This window comes from Condylura cristata, unplaced genomic scaffold (assembly GCF_000260355.1).
Source record: "Condylura cristata isolate star-nosed mole 26May11 unplaced genomic scaffold, ConCri1.0 scaffold00021, whole genome shotgun sequence".
NCBI classification, from domain to species: domain Eukaryota; kingdom Metazoa; phylum Chordata; class Mammalia; order Eulipotyphla; family Talpidae; genus Condylura; species Condylura cristata.
This window is the reverse complement of record NW_004567122.1, coordinates 21,971,338-21,991,171: the sequence shown is the minus strand read 5'-3', so window position 1 is coordinate 21,991,171 and position 19,834 is coordinate 21,971,338. Positions and strand designations below refer to the sequence as shown.

The following is a 19,834-nucleotide window of genomic DNA, read 5'->3' as shown; positions in this document are numbered from 1 at the left end:
GCAGGTTAAGGCGCAGCACCATGAAGCTCCTCACAGCTGCTTCAGTGCCCTCCATCCCCTGCCAGGGAGCTGACCCACCCACTGTTCCCCTCAGCAGTGTACTTCATCAATCTGCCTGTTCTGCTCCCCACTGTGTCTCTGAGGAATTTCTCACCACCTCTGCACCTTTAGCCTGTACCCCAGTTTTGTAATGCATAAATAAATCAATCTTAAAAAAAAAAAAAAAGAATGGCTATTGCGCTAACTTAGCAGCTGGAATAAAGCCTGTGATACCAATGCTGGCTGCAGACTTGACACTCATCTTGGACAGTTTGATTTGACAACGGTAACGTTTTATTTTACCATATATACTACTTTTGGGGAAGAGGCAAGATGGCGACAGAGTAAAGACACTGAAATCACTACATCCAAGCTCACACAGGATTATAAGACTAAAAACGGACTACAGATATACGCGCTATGAGTTTCAACCCAAACGACGACACCCTGGACTCACTAGAAGGAAGATAACTGAGGGAGAATTGGCGATTGGGAGTTTGATAGGGGAGCTCCTATCTGGGAGCACCCAGGTGCCCAGGCACTAGGAAGTGCCTCAGACAGGGTAAGTGGAACCCTGCAGCTCCCATGGGGGAGATGGGGAGTGCGCCCAGGCTCTAGTGCCTCAGAGGGAGGCTTCCTGCTCATTTGGCTTTGTGAGTGGAACCCAAGCTGTGAGAAAAGAGTGCAAGTGGGCACACAGAACCCAGGAGGTGGGGAGGAAAATCTGGTGACTCGGGCAGCTGTAGGGCTTGCAACCCTTTCACCCACCCCCACAGCACAGGCCTGGAGGCTTGTTCCCACCATTAGTCACTAAGGTGGGGCCAGCAAGTTCACAAAGCCCCTGAGGTAAAAGGGGGAAAAAAAAAAAACAGTTAAACTGAATCAAAAACAGGCCCATTAACACTCTACCAAGTGGTAGGGAAAGACTGCTCAGGGAGCAACTGATCTGAGTAGGCACAAAGAGCTCTGGAGGCCCTGAGGGAGGACTGGCAGCCTGCACAATAGGGGGGCGTGCAGAATTAGGACTCAAGGTGTGTTCCTGGACAGCAGCAGCCGGAAGACTTGTGAGCCAGTAAGGCATTGCCTTGTAAGGTTCACAGTGCTCAGAAAATAAACCATACATACTACTTTTTACTCAGTCATCTTAAAATGCAATAGTGATCATAATTTTCATTGTTGTGGTAATAATAATTGGACATTTTGAGTAAGTTCAATGTACCAGTCATTACACATAGTACTTTACAGAGGTTTTTGCACTTAACCATAGTGATAACATGCAAGGGCAATAGTGTACTTGCCACTTAATGTGTAAGAAAAAAGAAAAGGGGAAACACTCTTCCAAATTAATTCACAGTAATTAGATACCCATGCTGTGAACTCAGGTCTCACTGAATCCCCCCTGTGCTTCCTACTATGGCCCAGTTCTACTGTTTCATAAAATAGAATCCAGGATACTGTCACTCTGTCATAGCATTGCTGTGACAAACATACAGACAGCAAGTCTAAGCTATGTGTTCCTAGTATAGAGTCAGTGTCATCATCTCCTATCCTAAGAATAATGCATTTTATGCTCATTTCTCCTGGCCTAATTTACTTTTTAAAAAATCCTTTAGAAAATAATCCTCTGGCTAGGCAAGGTTCAATGAAAGACACAGTAAGTGCATTAAGTAAAAAAAAAAAAAAAAAAAAAATCCACCTCATATGTTTATTTTTTCTAGCCCCCAAAAAATGATTTAGCAAACTAAATATACTACAGGGACAGAAAACACCCATATGTCTCTGCACATGTGTGTTACTCATAAAATATATACAATGTGCACAGCCAACTGGACTAAGACTGAAATTCCTTCTAAGAAGTTCTAGGAAGTCCATAAAGTATAAACGTAAGTTTTTCTCAAGAGAAATGAATACAACATCCCTAAAGTCATGGTAGATAAAGTCCATGCTGTAGTTAAGGGTCTATTCTTCTAATAGATCTTTGTAATTTACTGTTTCATTATTAAAGTAACAATATTAAGCAATTATGCACTATTCTGGTCACTGGAAATACAGTACTGAGCAAAAATAGGATGAAATTTTTCCTCATTAAACTTAAAATCGAGTGGGGAAAGTTCAATGAATATAAAACTACCAATGGGAACAGGAAAGTCACACATGGGTGCAAATACAGCAAACATCACTAGAATGGCCACTAGTGGTAGTGGGAGGGCGTTCAGAGAACACTGCATGAAGAATTGAATTGAGTTCATGAGATGTCTAGGAATTGGCCAAATGAACCTAGGAGGAGGCAGACAGTATTATTTCCACGGGGAGGGGATAAAAAGGAGAACAGAGGGCCCTCCCTGGTGGCGCAGCGGGTTAAAGCACTGCACTGAGAAGCTAAAGCCACTTCCACACGAGTTCGATTCCCGCCTGCCCCAGAGGTGACCACATGGCGTGACAGACCTCTCCTGACCCGCCCGCTGCTCCCCTCAGCAGTGTACTTCATCCATCTGCCTGTTCTGCTCCCCCTCTGTCTCTGGTGAAGCCTCTCACCGTCCCTGAGCCTCTGGCCTGTACCCCAGTTCTGTATGTACAAATAAAATCTTAAAAAAAAAAATCTTTAAAAAAAAAAAAAAAAAGGAGAACAGAACAGGGTCAATTTGAGCATGTGCAAAAAATCTGGTAACTGCAGCTTAGGGAAGGAAAGGTTATGCCATGATGCTGAATGGAGAGACAGGTAGGAGCAACATGCAAAGATTTAGGGTCCAAGTTAGGAATTAGTCTCTTCCCTGTGAACAATGTAAAACAAGTGACACTAGTACTCTTCATAGTTCTCATCTATAGACATTTCAAACATTTTCCAAGTAATGAAAGCCATAAATATAACTCATCTGTAAGAAAAGACAAATGTAAAAATTTAGAAATCAAAGTGCAATAAAAACAAGGGAGGTCTGAAGTAGCAGTCTAGGGTAACTCTGGCCACATAATTCCACTCAGAATGGAAGCCATCATTAACTTTTCTTTTATCACTATGTCTTCTATGTTTCATGGAAGATGAAGGGTTCTTACAATTAAATGAAGGGCCAGTGCTAACCCTACAATGGTACACATCAGTGAACTGTTTCCATGTATATAAGTAATCAATCAAATGTATTCATCAAAAATCTAGCAATTCTAGCATCTTTAATCTCTCAGACTTTATTTGAACTTCTGTACTACAAAAACTCCTCCCATCACAAGGAGGCTGAAAATTTTATTATAGCTGCATTTTGATAGTGAAATTCTGGGAGACTATCAGAGTTAAATGGGGCTTAAATGAAATCAGGTAGATTTTGACCTGTAGAACCTAGCATTTTCCCAGTTTTAGATATTTTGATCTCCCATTTACCCAGGGTTTTAGTTATTTTTAGGCTTCAAAATCTGCACTTATCTTTTACTCTGCTGGGGCCTAACAAAGGTTTAAATTCATCTTTAGAAAGCTGGGTCTAATTTTCTTTCCAGAAGAACTCTTTTATCTAGAATGATCTCAGTTTTCTTCATTATTCAATCACAAATGATTAATTCTTTGTATGCAAATTAGTACATAATTTAGTCTATTTTTCTGATGTTTTGAAGAAGTAGTAAAACAGGAGAAAGTTACATGTAATATATGCCTATTAATGATTATGAAGATATAATCATAAATTGTTTCCTTCCTCCCAGTCAGATTGATGATGTTCATATAAAGGAGTTTCTATTTGTAAAGAGTATTTGTGGGATATTGTCATTCACTCTGCATCACATTAAAATACACACTGCATAGGTACTGGTAATCATCCCATTATCATATCCGGCCCCCCAACAATTAGCATTTATATACTAGGAAACAAAAGAAGAGAGAATGACTTCCTCTTAATAATGTACTGGAACATAAACTCACATCATCTGATCCTCCAATTACCATTTCGCTATGCCACATTGCTACAGACTCTTTCTAAATGTTTATTTCCTTCACATTTAGTAAAAACATTGAGAAAAAATACAGGAAACGGAAAAGCGGAAGATTAATACTCTCGATAGTTGCTTCAGGCTGCTACAAATCATAATTCTCTGTTAAACATTATGCTTTGCTTTGGAGAATAAGGTTTGTAGAAACCTGATAACATTAGCCAATGCAAATTAGATTATTCCTTTGCTGCTCCAACTTATTAAATGCACAACAGATGACTTCATGTTTTTATTATTGGGAAAAAGACTTCTTAGAAACTCTGGCTATTATCACATGTATGTCATCATAAATGATTATTCAGTACCTATTTCAAGATCCTCAACAGAATCAGAACAGTGATTTCTAAGTATGTTCAGTGAAATCTGTCTTCAGGGACAGTTTAGATTAATAATTTTGAAAATATAAAAAAAATTACCTGCTCCTCTGGTATGATTAAAATCTCCTTTGATGATTTTACACGATTTTCCGTTGCCATTGCATACCCCACAGTGATCTTCCCTTGCAAGAGACCCTAAGAAACCATCACAGCCAACTTTCTGTTAACAAGACAATGACAATACATCATAAAGTGAGTTTTTCTGTTTTGACTACTAATATAGGGCCATTCTAGTCTTTTAAAAAAGCAGACACACCTAACTGACAAACTCTGGTGCAGATTAAATGAGCAAGTTCATGTCAAATAGTAACTGTAAAGAAAATACCTAAAATAGTGATGTGTATTAAGTGAAATCCTAATGCAATTTGGAAGTGTTACTGAGACCAATACAATTTACAAAAATCACAAATTAAAGCACCTACTAAATATAACACAATCAAATTCATTCTATTCAACACAGGAAAGTTAAGTGCATTATATGAACAACTTTATTTCTAAAGTAGCTGCAAAGCAAATGCTGAACATTAAATATTAACTTTCTAAAAAGCAAATAAAATGTTATTTTCACTACAGTTCATAAATAAATTCTACTCCAATTTTCTTTGGCATCAAGCACATAAATGTAAGAACTACTCACAACCCATGGCAACTCTAAGGAAATACTAACAATGCAGGAATTAATTTTTACATGCTCCCATAAGAATTCTGTTACCATGAATCATCTGAGATTAAATCAATTGATTTATTTGGTGAAAAATGTTTTCTGCCAATCGATTGTTACAAAATATGATTATATTTTGTAAAGTTGTGCCTACTCAAAGGGTAGAATATGTCAATACTGTCAGAAATAAGTGACAGGGTTATAAACTACCTCTAAGCAAAAAGTTACAGGCAAGAATGATGAGATATATTCATTTATAACAAGTTACAACTGTTTTAGAGGAACTTTTAAATAAAAAAAAGGGTTATTTTCTATGTGGGTGGAGTTGGGTAAGGGAAACAAGCAGATTATACAATGCAGGGGTAGGATGAAAATCCCGAGAAAGCAAAAAATCACATTAAATCTGCACAATGTACCATTCTTTCCTTTTGTCAGGGGAAACCTATTGGTGTGAAGAAATAGACAAACCAATGCATTCCTGAAGAACTCTGATCTGTGAGTCAAAGCTTATTTAGGGAGGAAAAAAGAAAATGTGGTTGGATGAAAAGGGAGGCCACTACAGGAAATGCTGAAAATACAGCAAAGGGGTTAGAAGAGTTCCCCTCGCAGGACTCACCAGAGACAGCTAGGAGCAATAAGGTGAGAAAAAAAACCTCTTCACGTTAACATGATGAAAATGTTTAGAGTGCAGACAGTGACTTTTGAAATAACAGAAGCACCCACAATGTCCATCTCTAGCACTGAGCTGGTTTGGGGCAAATAATGAACACAGTAATTGGTAGTTACATTATTCAGTGCATTGAAACTGGTAGTTTTTTTTTGTTTGTTTGTTTGTTTTTCCCTGACTCTTGGTAACAGTTAGGGATAGACATAATGCCCTGTGTCAATAATCATGTATTTTCAAAATTAAAAATTTTCTATTTCCTCATTATAGTCTGATGTACTCGCACTTGCCAAAATACTAACCACATAAATCAGAAAGTTGAGGTGGATCTACTTTGAAAAGGCAATAACATTTAATGGGTGGCAGGAGATGGGGGTCACACTGGCAGGCAGGCATGGGAAGAGAACATATTACAGACAATGAACTTTATCCTTTTCCATCATGGAAACACTACAGAGCTAAATTTGGCTGGCTAGAGAAAGCTATTTCTTCTTCTTCTTCTTTTTTTTTTTTTTACTAGGGTATAATTTAAATATAGCATTCTACTTAGTCCTAGATGTACAAAAGAACAATTTGGTATTTGTGTATACTGTGTAAGTCTAGTTAACACTTGTCACCTTACATTGCTACATATTTTTTCTCATGATGAAAAATTTAAAATTCTACTTTTAGCAACTTTCCAAAATGCAATGCAGTATGACTCACTATACTCAACTTGCTATAAATTACAACTGACTTTTTTCAGATTTCAAGTTTATACCCTTTGACTCCCTTCACCTATTTTAAGCCATTCATTCTGGCTCTGAATATTGTCTATTTTCATTATCCTGCCTCAGCCGATTCACCAAGTTTTATATATCCAGCTTCATTACTGCATATTTTGTATAAAACAAAATTTTAAAAATTCTGGCCAAACCTGATATACAGAGAGTTGTCAAAAGGGAAAAAAAGGAAATGTTTTTAATTATACTTTAAGGCTGAATGAAATATTTCAGTGAAGAAGCAAAAATCCCGAAGCATAAAGCTGTCAGAAGTCACAATATGTTTCACAGAACTTTATTTAATTTTAACTCATCAGACTCATATTAGCACTTGTACAGAATTTCTGTTGTTGCTGTAATGTTAATATCTAGCTGGGAACTCTATAAAAGATTTGGCTGATTATTAACTGCTAAGTGAAAGGCATAGCAATTTTAAGCTATTGTATTTGGCATATACTCTTAGAAAAATAATTTTTTGAAAAATTAATCAAAAGGCATACAATAATATTTGCATGTAATGTATATTAAATCAAAGGCATTACCTGAACAAACATACAATTGTGATAACAAAATATGAGTAGGTATAAATTCCTGCAATGTTTTTTTTTACACACCTAAGAAAACTTCCATTTTAGCATATCACCATATTCCATTAAACAATAAAATAAGTTAATATGCAATTATAAGCTTCTGATGCTTCTTATACATGTTTATGTGCTTTAAACGGTATAGAGTGCAGGCAACATATACTCTTGGAGTTGGGAATATTGTTTTTTACTCAGAAGTCTATAGACCAGCCACAGATAGTGATCTAACAATAGCTTGTAAATTGTTTAAAAACATTGACAGGGGTGAGGCGATAGGCAGAGAGGAAGGAAAGGTGCCCGATCTGCATTTTCTGGGGGAAAAAAAAAGTTTTTGACTATTGGGTGACAAATTCATTTCGTAGCTTAGTTCTGGATGCACACAGATGTCAAATGAACCTGCCTAGGGACAACACTGGTTCCCTGTGGCTGCCACAGACACAGGGCCCCTCTGCTCACCCCTGCTTCATAAGCAAAGGTTTCATCTTTCTCCCATGCCTGGGAAATTGATCAACTATCAGTCCTCTTCAGAAAACAGCCAGCTTGAGGTGACCTTCCTTTCCTGGGGCAGTTGCACTGAAACTCTAGTTGCGGCAGATAGTCTGGGGTTTCTTAGTGCAAATGAAGCTCCACCAAGCTTCAATATTTCCCACAAAGATCAGCACATCTCTTGCTGAGATTCGCCACAGTGTAGTTTCTGCCTGCACCCAATCCTGCCTTGTCACCCTACTGCCATCCCCAAAGCACTTTAGCATTAAACTTCTTGCATATTAATCTTTCAGAGAAAACCAACCTGAAATGGTGACAGAGCCATGACTAGCTGTAACAAATTTCTGTTCTAAAGCTAAATGAAGAGCACATAAATGCTTAGAATGACTTTTTTAAAAAAGAAGTGAAAGACAGGCTAAATGATTAAGAATTACAAGAAAATGAAATACACATTTTATAATCCGCTAATTCCAGGGTGTTGAAACTACTTCCAGAGTAACTACGTAACCAGGTAACCAGACAGATTTTGAGGTTTTTATCATAAGGCTCAATCTTGGAAACAAGACAAGAGAGAATGGGAGGCCTTTCATTTTTGTTCATATTTGACAGCCAATTTTTTTTTTGCAATGGTGGGGCTATACTTTGTGCAATACAGTTTCAAAATATCAGACTAGTTAATGGCTATTATGAATTATCTAAACCGAAACTTTCATTATACAGATGACAAACAGTTTTACTGCCAGGTCAGGAGAACAATCACGTCTCCTGAATCTTAGTCCAGAGCTTTCCACCATGGGCTAGACCTGTTTAATTGTCTCGCAATTCTCTTAGGATATATAAATTTTCCCTTTGGAGGGTCTTACCTGGCACCTGCCATTTGCACAGATATCTAATCCTTGATATCCACAAGAAGTCCCATCCATCACTTTTTCTGCTAAGAGAATAGGCTGTTCTTTTCCCACAGGTGAGCAAAACAAGGCACAAGGTTTTTCTACACACAATATGGATGGAAAAAAGTGAGTTAAAGTCACAAATATTTTTATCTTAACTTATTTTATAGATCACTGAGTAAAAATATAATTTGATGTTAATTGAGTAATTCAACACTAGTGTAGATAATATTCGAGGTTTATTATGAATAGTATTTGCTGGTGCTTGAGAAAGTAGGTATCCAGTCAATAGTAAACTCAATGGGTCTTCACGTTAATTTTTAAGTATTTTACTATTTCCTGACACTGAAACTATACTAATCATTCTTTCTGAAGAATAATTTACATGTTGCTATTTTTTTATATTTAGCTTTTTGGAAAGCTTTCCCCTTAAGTCATATAAGAAGTCTATCTTATTCGTTCAAGCTTTATTGAGGTTTCATTTCTAAGTATCAATGCACTGATTTCAGTCCTATGCATTTGGCATTTTCTAATGTAAAATTACTAAAGGGAGAAAGAAGAATTTTTTTTTTAAGTTTAACATTACAACATTATATAGGTTTCAGGTGTGAAGCCTGAAATCAACATTGATTTCACTGCTAAATGTCCACCTCTATCCTTCAGACTGACCTTGCCCATTATCTTGACTTCTCCATCTCCCTTCCTACTTCCCTTCTGAGAATCACTAATGGGTCTTAAAGTTCAAAGGAAAGAACTTAAAGATGGACAACTCTCTAAGATCTATTATGAGGGTATTTAGAAGTGCAAGGTAGCCTCACAAGATCCTCAATTAAAATGCACAACTGCTGAAGGGCCAGCAGGCACTTAACTGCCTTTTCTGCTTACTAGAGAGCATGTGAGGACACAGCAGACCTACGCTTGGGACCACAGCACAGGTGAAGAATTCTTGAATGGCTGGCAATCTTCTCCTGTGTTTTCTTAAGCTACAAGGTAGCAGAGCTGGAGTTTAAAACATCTGCCTACTAGGTTCAAAGAGTAGCACAATATTTTTAAGGTGTTTCTATTTCTAAGCATCTACCAGAGGAGCTGTCATATTTGGTAACACCAGTAGTAGAATTACCCAAATCTGAAGCTTCAGAACAATATCCATGCTATGTTACTACTCTATTGGCTTGACCCCAGTCAGGTCCTTCACTGTTTATTAAGTTCAAATAAATAGAATGAAAAATAGCTGACAATCTCTGACACTGGACTTCAGCTATGTCTTCCGTCAAGTTCCATGTATGCTGATGGGATTCTATAAGTACCAAATTACAGCAGAGACATGGAACAGGGAACCATGTTGTAAAGGGAAAAAGAAGCATTTAAACGAGTCTTCAGAATTGAACATTTCAAACAGTTTTCACATGTGGCTTCTGAACACAGTTCTGAACAATTTTAGAGAGTTGGAACAAAGCCTTTAATGTGCATGGTTTTGAAATTTTCCTCTAAGATGCCATTATAAGCTGCAATAAAGCATTTCAGTGTGCTCTCGCACCTCAAACTAAGTTGTGCTTATTCAGTGATTGCTCATTATGTCACATCTTTAGATTTAAAGACAGCTGCTATAACTGTGATACTTTAAAAGTGGTAGGTATATTCTTTTTCTGGGGTTACATTGAAGAGAGGAGCAAACCAGATATATGAATAATGTTGAAAGGAGCTAGCCTAGAAAATTCTGTTCACATTCCAAGCAAGTATTCAGATAAAAATCTTTGTCTCATTTTACAATATATTGTCAATTCACTGTGCTTACTTTATCTTCACAGACGACATAAACATTTGATACCTATCTTCCTTTCTGGAGTACTCTTAAGACTGTGACATTATAGTGATCCATGTAACATGCCAGTACTTGGCAGACAGCCTGTCTTAATTTAGGAGGCCAGCCCTTTCCAAGATATGCATTAAACATGGACTTCAGCCAAATTTTACCTCACGGTATGCAAAACACCTGAATGCTAAAGTCACACATCTTTTTGTCCAAAAAATAAAGGTTCACAACTGCCACTGATACCCTATATTTAATTCTTCCTACCATAAATCTATGTATTGCATAAGAAGAACAGAAGTAGCCCTTTGCATTTTAAACTATAACGTGTTATAAAGACTTGAGATTTTTTAAAGAATTACAGATTTCTATTCCTTCCATAGTGCCATGGTACTCCAAAATTAGTGTTATGTAGAGAGTGTGTTTGATTGCTAGATGTTAAAAAAATTAAAAAAATACTGACCTGCTGATTATCTATCTATTATGGATCATAGTGGTGGTTCATCTTATAAGAGTTAGGAGCTTCTTTATTTTAAATTGACCTCTACCCAGTTCTGAGGTGCATTTTTTTTTTTTTTGTCTGCTTGTTTTTGCTTTAAATCTGGTGGGGAACTGTTTACTAGCTCTTATTTTACATATTATTAAATAGGCTTCAAATGATTTTTAACAGTATCAAATGTTACAACCAGTGAGAAGAAAAGATAGAATACGCCCTCAAGTCACAAGATGATGATTCTTGTGACTGGAGTAATATTGCTTAGAATTTACCACAGCAACATTATTTATGTATTAAAATTCATACAAAAAATATTTACTAATGAAAACAGGGTGTCTGTGGGAATAGTTGAACGGGGCATCTATCCAATTTGAAGAAACAAAGTATTTCTTTTTCCCTAGAGGAATTGACATAAACTAAGTTCAAAAATCAGTACAAATCTTAAAGATAAATAAATGATGGTGAAAGAAATATAAAAGTTTGAAGAAAGAACAGTATTGTGACAATAAAAGAAAATCTAGCATGCTATGGGTCCAAAAATAGGAGTACATGGTGAGTGGAGTGAAATTTAGCTTGGCTGTAGCAGGAGACTACAAAAGGGAAAGACGGAGGTAGGACAGGAGATGATCTAATAAACCAGGTCACGAAGTTTGTGGTGGATGCTGAGGCAATGGACTCATCAAGGGTCTGGGGCAGTGACTGACAGAATGGCCTCACAAAAGACCACCTAACTGAAATGAGGAGTGGGCCTGGAGGAATGTCAGCTGTAACGAGGGAGATGGCAGGAAAGTTGCTGGACGAATCCAGGTTGGAAATGGCGCAATAAAGATCATAATGCTAGTGGTAAGGATCAAAAGGTTTGGAGAAAGAGTTTACCGATTGATTTAAAAAGGATGGAAACTGAGGATGAAAATTTCTGGCTTAGTTTGGTAAGCGGAGTTGAAGTGGAGAGATTATCAGGTAAGACATAGTGATGTACAGGAAGATGGAAATGGCCAGAATGGCATACATACGTCTCTGGGATGTGCAACTGAGAGGACAATGGCCCTGGTTGAAATAGGACACACAAAAGAGGATCAAAATGGGCATGGGTTAGAAAGGTTAAGATCATGCACTGAACCTTGAACTGTAGATAACATCCAGAAATAACAGGTGGGAGTTATAGATACAAATTTGGAGCTCAAAAGGAAAATCTGGCTGTGGATATGAATTCATGAGTTATCTTCATATTTGAAGTCATAGAAATAGATGAGATCACCTAAGAAATAAAATGCAGAGTGATTCTTAAGAAGCAGAGATAGCAGTAAGACCAAAATTGTGTTTGCATGAAAACAAGGGTATATGAGTGTTTTAAGAACCAAAGAGTGGTCAATTATATGAATATATTTACAGTATCAAGTAAAAAAAAAAAAAAAGAACTGAAACAAAGTCACTAGGCTTAATAAAAGTCCTTGAGCAGATTAGTGAGATTTGTGTTGGTGGAATCCAGACAGAAAGGAAGGAAACAGAAGGCTGGAATTTAGATGATTCTTTTGAAAAGGATGTCTATGAAGGACTAAGTCTAAGTGCATTAGCTGAAAGATGCTATAGCTTAAAAAAAAAAAAAAAGCTTGTATTTTTTAGGGAGAATCTAAAAATGGTTAAAATTGAAAGTCAATGATCCAATGGAAAAAGGGGTTAAATATCTAAGAGAAAGTAGCAGTAATAGGATAGTTGAGAAGGGAAGACAGAGCTAATAGTACCCAGGACTATTAGCTGGTGAAAAGGTTAAAACTCTGTATATTTTAGAGAAGATGGAATATCTGTTGAGATAACTAGGCTTTTCTGTTTTATAGCAAGATGATGACAATGTAACCCTCTTCAAATTATATAGAACACCCTGACCTGCTGTTTAGTGACTTCCATTAGTGCTGTGTATTCCAATGATTTCAGTGAGAGAAGGGTTTTGTCTGATGACTACACTAAAATTAAGAAGTAGTAGAATTTAGGCTATAACTGGGAGTGTTATTGCAATGATAGAAAGTGAAATCCAAATTGACTAAGAAAAGAAATAAAGAAAAGACAGGGGTGATATAGTTAAAAATTAAGTCCATTTTGTCAATTGCAACAAACCTAAAACCCATTGACAGTGGGCCCTGTTAAGGGTAAGAAGTACTTTCCTCAAGATTATTATCCTGAAATAATTAAGACTTGGAGAAAACTGCAAAAGTAATACAGAGTGGTGACATGTACTTTTCACCCAGTTTTCCCAAATGGTAACTATTAGGTAACAGCAAGCTTGTGGAATTGTAATTAATACATGTTCTGTGTACATAATTTTACACAATTGTATCACATGTGGATTTTATAACCTTCCATCACAGTGAAGATACAGAACTATTCCATCAACATGAAGTTTGTCCATCCTTCTCCCCACCACAATCCCTAAGTCCTGGCAACCAGTAATCTGTCTGTTTTCCATCTCTATGGTTTATCATTTGAAGAATGACATTAAATTGAAACCAAACAGATTTTTACCTTTTGACTCTGATAATAAAACATCTATGAACACTTGTATATAGGATTTTTATTTTAAATCCAGGACTATATTTTCTCAACTGTATGATGAGGGCATATTTAGTTGCTCAAGAAACTGCCAACCTTTTTTCAGAGCAGCCATGCAATTTTACATTCCTATGAGGAATGCATGAGCTACCCAATTTCTCCTCATCCTTGTCAGCACTTGTTATTGCTACCTTTTAAATTTTAGTTGATTTAATAACTGCTTAGTTGATTTGATAACATCTTTGTTTTAAGTAAGGTATAAATGACATATAACTTTATTCTAGTTTCAGATGCACTTGACCTAACATATGTATATAATGTGTACAGAACATAATGCTATATTTAATTAACATTCATAACTATGGACAATTACAATTAATTTACTTGTGCTGAGAACTTTTGACATCTACTACCTCAGTGACTCTCGAATATGTACAACACAGTATTATTAGCTACAATCACCATTTTGTATATTAGAACCCCATGACTTATTTATTTACTCACTTAACAGCTAGAGGTTTGTACCTATTGGCCCACCTCACCCATTTTGCTCACCCTTCTTCTCTGGCAGCTACCGATCTCATTATAGCTCTTTCCAACATTTTTAGTGATTGCCCATGATTTTTACGTACCAGTAAAGGTGGAAAAAAAATACAGTTTTGCAAGACACAGAACATAATCTGTAAAATAACTTTAATTATTCTTGTGGTAAACTTTGTAAACCTAGAAGTCCAACTAATTCAGAAGGTAGAGATCTGTCTGGTCATACCTTCATCCATAACAGCTTGCCACTGAAGTACATGCTTTGGGTACGAAGTTCTAACACTATAGGCCTGACATTGCCAGTCCCTGAATCCAGGCAAACCTGCAGGACAAGGTGGATTCTCACATACTCTGTACTGTTTTCTGGGACCATTACAATCCCTTGCTTCAGAACCTCGCCTAGAAAAGACAGCACAAATGATCAATTTTATGATTTATTTTGCATGTTAACTATTCATTAAACATTTAAAAATGATATTGGTAAGGGAAAACATACATATTAAATCTACTTTTGAAAATGTAGATACATTATTAGTAACAGAAGGAAATCCACTTATTTTTTAAAAGACTTTTTTTTATAGCTCTGATCAATTTAATCTTCATAATAAATGAGAAATAAAAGCTAATTTGTCATGAAAGTGGATACGGGGGAGAAAAGGGCAGAAAATGAGGCAAAATATTTCAGAAAGAATGAAATGCACATGAAGTTTTATTCTTAAAATTATTGAGACAATACTTCTGGCATTTTTCTACAAATTCCTCAAAACTGCTTATGAAAGAACAGGACCACTTAACCAGCAAGTGCTGAGGTGTGAGTGTTGAGATGACTTTTTCACACATTTTCTAACATCATTCTAGAATGATGGGTTGAACACGCTCACATTGCAATGTTCCCCAACTGTAAATGTATTTAGCATATTTCCATTTTTCATCATTCTTATTTTTTTTCCTTTAAAGATTTTATTTATTTATTTACAGAAGTGGGGTACCGGCCAGAGGTGCTGGGTTCACCAGAGACAGAGTGGGGAGCAGAACAGGCAGAGCAATGAAGTACACTGCTGAGGAGTGCAGCGGGCGGGTCATGAAAAGTCTGCCGCGCCATGTGGGTCACCTCCAGGGGCTGGAGATCAAACTTGCACTAAAAAGGCTGCAGCTGGCTTGCAGTGCTGCTGCACTTTAACCTGCTGCAGTTTTATTAATGTTAATTTTGTTCTCATTTCTTACCTCCCTGTAATGCCATCATTTCCTTAGTCTTACACGGTGCCATGTTTTGTGTAACCCATATGTTTATTTAAACACACTTTATTTGATTTACTATCCTTTATATCACTTAATTATTACTCCCAGAAAGCTTGGTTCTTACTGTTTTCTGAAAAGGGAGCTTTTTTGTTGTTGTTGTTTTCACCATGTAACTTCAGCAATTTGCAGTGTTCCAAAGTGGAGTTTGAGGGGCTCCTTTTGCCTCCCAGCCTGGCCTATCAGTAAAGCATTTGTAAATCAAAATTGAAGAGAAAAGTGCTCTCCCCCAACTCAGGAACTGAGTATTTACCCAGAACATCTGCGCTCGCGACCGCTGATCCCAGAACTGCAGGTCCGGCTACATGGACTCCACACGCTCCACTCTCCGGCCGCATGTCCAGGGGCTGATGTCCTGCTGCTACATTCTCCAGCCTTACACCACTATTCCAAAAGGTAGGTCTTAGGTGAACAAATTAGGGCACAATGGAAAATCATTCACTGGCCTACAAAAATCACTGGGATTGTGATTAAATCACGTATCTAAACACAGGGAATTAAAAACCAAACAAAAAAATTTACTACAGTCATAGTAAATTATGGTCCTGAGCTCCCAGTTTCCAAAGTCCATGCAGACAGTGCACAGATACTTGTGCTACAGCCCTGAGAACCCAGGGCTTGCTGGTGAAGCTAGGGTGAAGAGGTAAAGTGGGAACAGCATAGTCAGGGGGGAAAAAGGAAAGCTAACCCTTGCCAAGAAACATTAATTCAAAAGAGACAAAAAGCATCAAGTCACATACAACAATGAAATATAAGGAATAAATTTCCTTTTACCACTACTGGGTAGCAGGCATTTTAGCAAATTTTGCAATGTTTATATGAAACTTCAGTGATTCAGGTTATTCTCTTTCCTGAAAATTAAAAAGGTATAATTTAACACTTTCCTTTATGCCTCTTTTTATTAGAGTCTCTATTATATTCAAATATTATTATAACAAGCTTTTCTTGGAAAGCTGTTTATTTGAAAGACTTGAATAATTAAGACTCTGAAATTCTATCATTTTAATCCATTAATTCTATAGCATATTTGGTATTTGTTAAAGGGAACTGTAACAATAAACATAACATATATAATGATGTTCTATTACTTTTTCAGTATCTTTAAACTGAAGCAGCAAAAGAGGCTGCTTCTTTTGTTACCAAGGAATGTTTACCAGATCTTGGTAAGACAGATTGTGGTGACATCTTACGCCTGGAAAATCATATATGTGATGTTCAAAGTAAATATGTTAAAGGTAAAAAGTACTGAAGAAAATGAATTAGAAGATTGGGAAATTTTGTATTAATGTCTGCATAATGGCAAGAGTTAAGAAAGCTGATTTGTGTAGCCCTAAATAATTTTCTGTCCTTAATTGTAACATGATCTTTAAGGTATCTTGAGAAAATCACAAGAACATTTTGTGTCTCAGTTTTCCCATTTCAAAATAAAAATGATAATGACAGTCATATTGGCCTAAGAGACATTCTGGAAGGGATGAATAAAGCAATAAACAGTCCCATGGCCTATACTAAAGATTTCAATAAAGGTTAATTCTAACAACATTAGTAGAAAACTACACTGCATAGCTTTATTTGAGCTAAAATATGCTTCTGTATGCAACAGAATAATTGATTCCCAAAGGTTTTCTCTAAAAATATAAGTTCAACCATTTTTAATTCAAGAAGTTTCAAATCTAAGTCACAAAAACAAAAACTTTTCTACAACCCAGAGCGTATGGATATACTGATTGCTGTTAAATGAACTGGAATTTTGCAAGAAGATTCAGCCTGCAAATTGCAGAAACATGAAAAACACAGACTCTGTGAAAGTTTTAAACAACTTTCTGGTTTTAAGAATTTAACAATGTCATGCCATTCATGGGGAAAAACATCCAAAGTGAAAGCTGTCAAATTTCAACTGGTCAAATTGTTTTGGCCTCCATGAATGGTGTTTATTTTTCCCAGAGTGCATATCATAGTTCCATTTAGCAGCAAGCTGGCATTGAGAGGCTGGGCTAGAGTTCATAGCAGACTAAAAATACTCTGGGAAACACTGGGATCTAAACCTGCACATCATTTAAACCAGACCACATCTGGCAGATGAAGAGAAATGGAAACAGTCCCGTAAGCCAATTTGCCCACACATATCAATGAAATTTAAAGAAAGCATAGTGTAATATTTCAGGCCGATCACTTGCAGATAAACCAGGTCTCTGGGCGAAGCTATGGAGAACATGCTTTTGTGCTTTGAATGCAGTGCTGTGCTTCAACACTGAAAAAAGTGTCAAATGATGCTATGATTTAGTCATAAACAACTGCAAATGAATTAAAAACTTTAATTTGTCATTATATGAGTCCAGTTTGATTGATGAAAATGCTAAGGGAGTATAATAATGGAATATTTATAAAACAAAACATGACCTAGAAAAGTAACTCTACTTTTTATTCTCTCATAGTTCCATGAGGATATGTCTAGGAAGTTCTTGAACGTGCCCAATCACAAGCACTCCATGAAAATGTGAAGGAAAATGATTATTTTCTAATCAAACCCTGTTATGTCCAATTTTGGATGAGAAGGCAATAAACTCTGTATATATGCACATCTTCATTTTAAAGCTATCAGTCTTCATTTTTTTAATGAAGTATCATAATGGCAACATCAATAATCTAAATTTAGAAAAATAATGAAGTAATCAACATACAGAATTCTTAAAGAAGTCAATCTCTAGAACTTGGTATTTAACTTTCCTTTCCTATCCCCTAATATCTAGTAAGTATTTTAAATAAAAAGGGCATTTCTTGGTTTTTACCAAATTACTTATGAGCTCTTTATCCTATGTAAAATGTAAACATAGATACTCGTATTATAAAGAGAAGAAAGAAAGCAGACTACTTTTTAAAAAAAAAAGATTTATTTATTAATCATACAGAACTGGGGTATGAGCCAGAGGTACAGGGGCTGTGAGAGGATCACCAGAGACAGAGAGGGGAGCAAAACAGGCAGATCAATGAAGTACACTGCTGAGAGGAGCAGCAAGTGAGACAGGAGAGGTCTGCCGCGCCATGTGCTTTTACTTTGAAGAATTCTGTCTCCAAATGATAAATGCATCTTTCACAATTATATCTAATTGTAAAATTCTATAGGCACCTTCTCAGACTTTATGATATATCCCTAGATGAGCTAGTTTAAGCAATTAGACTGACATCACTAGAATACAACAGCAACATTTCTAGTCTTATTTCGTGGTTTGCAATGTTATTGCACCAGAGGTGCTTAAAGCAAGGTTGCATGTGTTCAGATATTTTAGCGCGACAGCATTTGGCTGCTACAACAGCCTAAACAGATGGCTATCTGAAGAAGCCCGCATGGCCTGTGGGACTGACAAGTTCATTAGCTATTTCAATACTGAAAGCATTACAGAACCACTAAAGAATATTATCAGGAACTAAAACATTTTACTTTTGATAAGAAATTACAGTTTGGATTACTGAAAGAATAAATTTATTTTAGAGACCTCAAGAATGCTAAGTGCTCCCATAAAGATGATAAAAAATAATAGAACAAATTGAGGACATCAGTTCACAAGAATGAAGAAATTTCTATATTATTAAAAATTACATTAGGTGAATGGGTTGTTGATGTTTGAAGAAATATAACGGAATATTTGGTTATCTTTCATTGCTGTTTTCAGGTTTTAGGGATGATGAAAATAATACTGGTACAGAACTTTATGATTCAAACAATAATTTACTCAGCATAATATTATGAAACTTATCCAATATACACGTTTTTTTTTATTGAAAATAAAAAAAATCCAAATTCTAACTTTCCATGTAGCATATGGAAAAATATTTAGCAAAGTCTGTAATAACTGATGATATTTCACAGAAGTTCCCTTTCAAGCAATTTTTTCTCATTGAATTTTGTCTAATGAGAAGACATTTCCAGTCTTTAAAAAAATATTTTGAACTTAATAATTGTACATTTTTTCCATTTTTTAATTAAAGAAACCCTAAAAGTAATAAACGACTCTATTTCCAAAAGTCCAGAAATATCCTGAAAAGTTACATTCATTTTCACCTTGCACACCCTTATTCCCAACCATCAATCATGACCTCCTTCCCCCCAAGAGTTAACTACTAATTAAAGTTTGGGGCTTATATTTTTAAGCCCTTAGAAAAGGGTTTTAAAACATATGATCTGTATATGAGTGTAATCACATCTGTCTATAAACTAATTGTTGTTCTTAAATCTCAACTGGGGGTTTAAAGAATCCATGTGCCTGAGACCATGTGTTGTTACTACAAACAGATCTACCTTATTATAGAAACAGCTAAACAGCTACAGTGTAGTGATTCTGCTCCTGATGAATATTTTAATTTTTCCTTTCTCACCTCTGCATAGTGTTTCCCAGCACAAGAATTTGCACATGCATGGTTGTGTGCACATGTGTGAATGTTGCCTGTGGACACGGATGCCCACACTTCTATCCACATGTATATTCATATGTCCTTCAGAGAAAATTCTAGAAATGGAATGGCTGAATTTTTGTTTTTATATCTATTTTTTCAACTGATTTGCTTTTAAACTAGAGCTCTATATAATTTAATTTTTCCACTAAATAATTCATCTAATTAATCCTTAGATTCTTCAGGTTGGTGTTTTTTTTTCAAATGTAATTAAAGTGTATGTTCTTCAGAGACAAGATATCTAATCTTATAAATGATGATT

General features: G+C 36.1%; 1 protein-coding gene across 1 annotated transcript in view; it reads right to left on the bottom strand.

The window, feature by feature from the left end:
* The window catches only part of ADAMTS19 (ADAM metallopeptidase with thrombospondin type 1 motif, 19), a 197,011-nt gene that overhangs the window by 62,360 nt on the left and 114,817 nt on the right, over window positions 1–19,834 (bottom strand). Inside the window, exons 12-15 of the mRNA XM_004686504.1 lie at window positions 15,377–15,507; window positions 14,054–14,226; window positions 8,408–8,535; window positions 4,425–4,545 (exon numbers count right to left, since the gene is read on the bottom strand). Of these exons, the coding sequence (XP_004686561.1) occupies window positions 4,425–4,545; window positions 8,408–8,535; window positions 14,054–14,226; window positions 15,377–15,507 (553 nt within the window). The remainder of the gene's footprint in view (window positions 1–4,424; window positions 4,546–8,407; window positions 8,536–14,053; window positions 14,227–15,376; window positions 15,508–19,834) is intronic.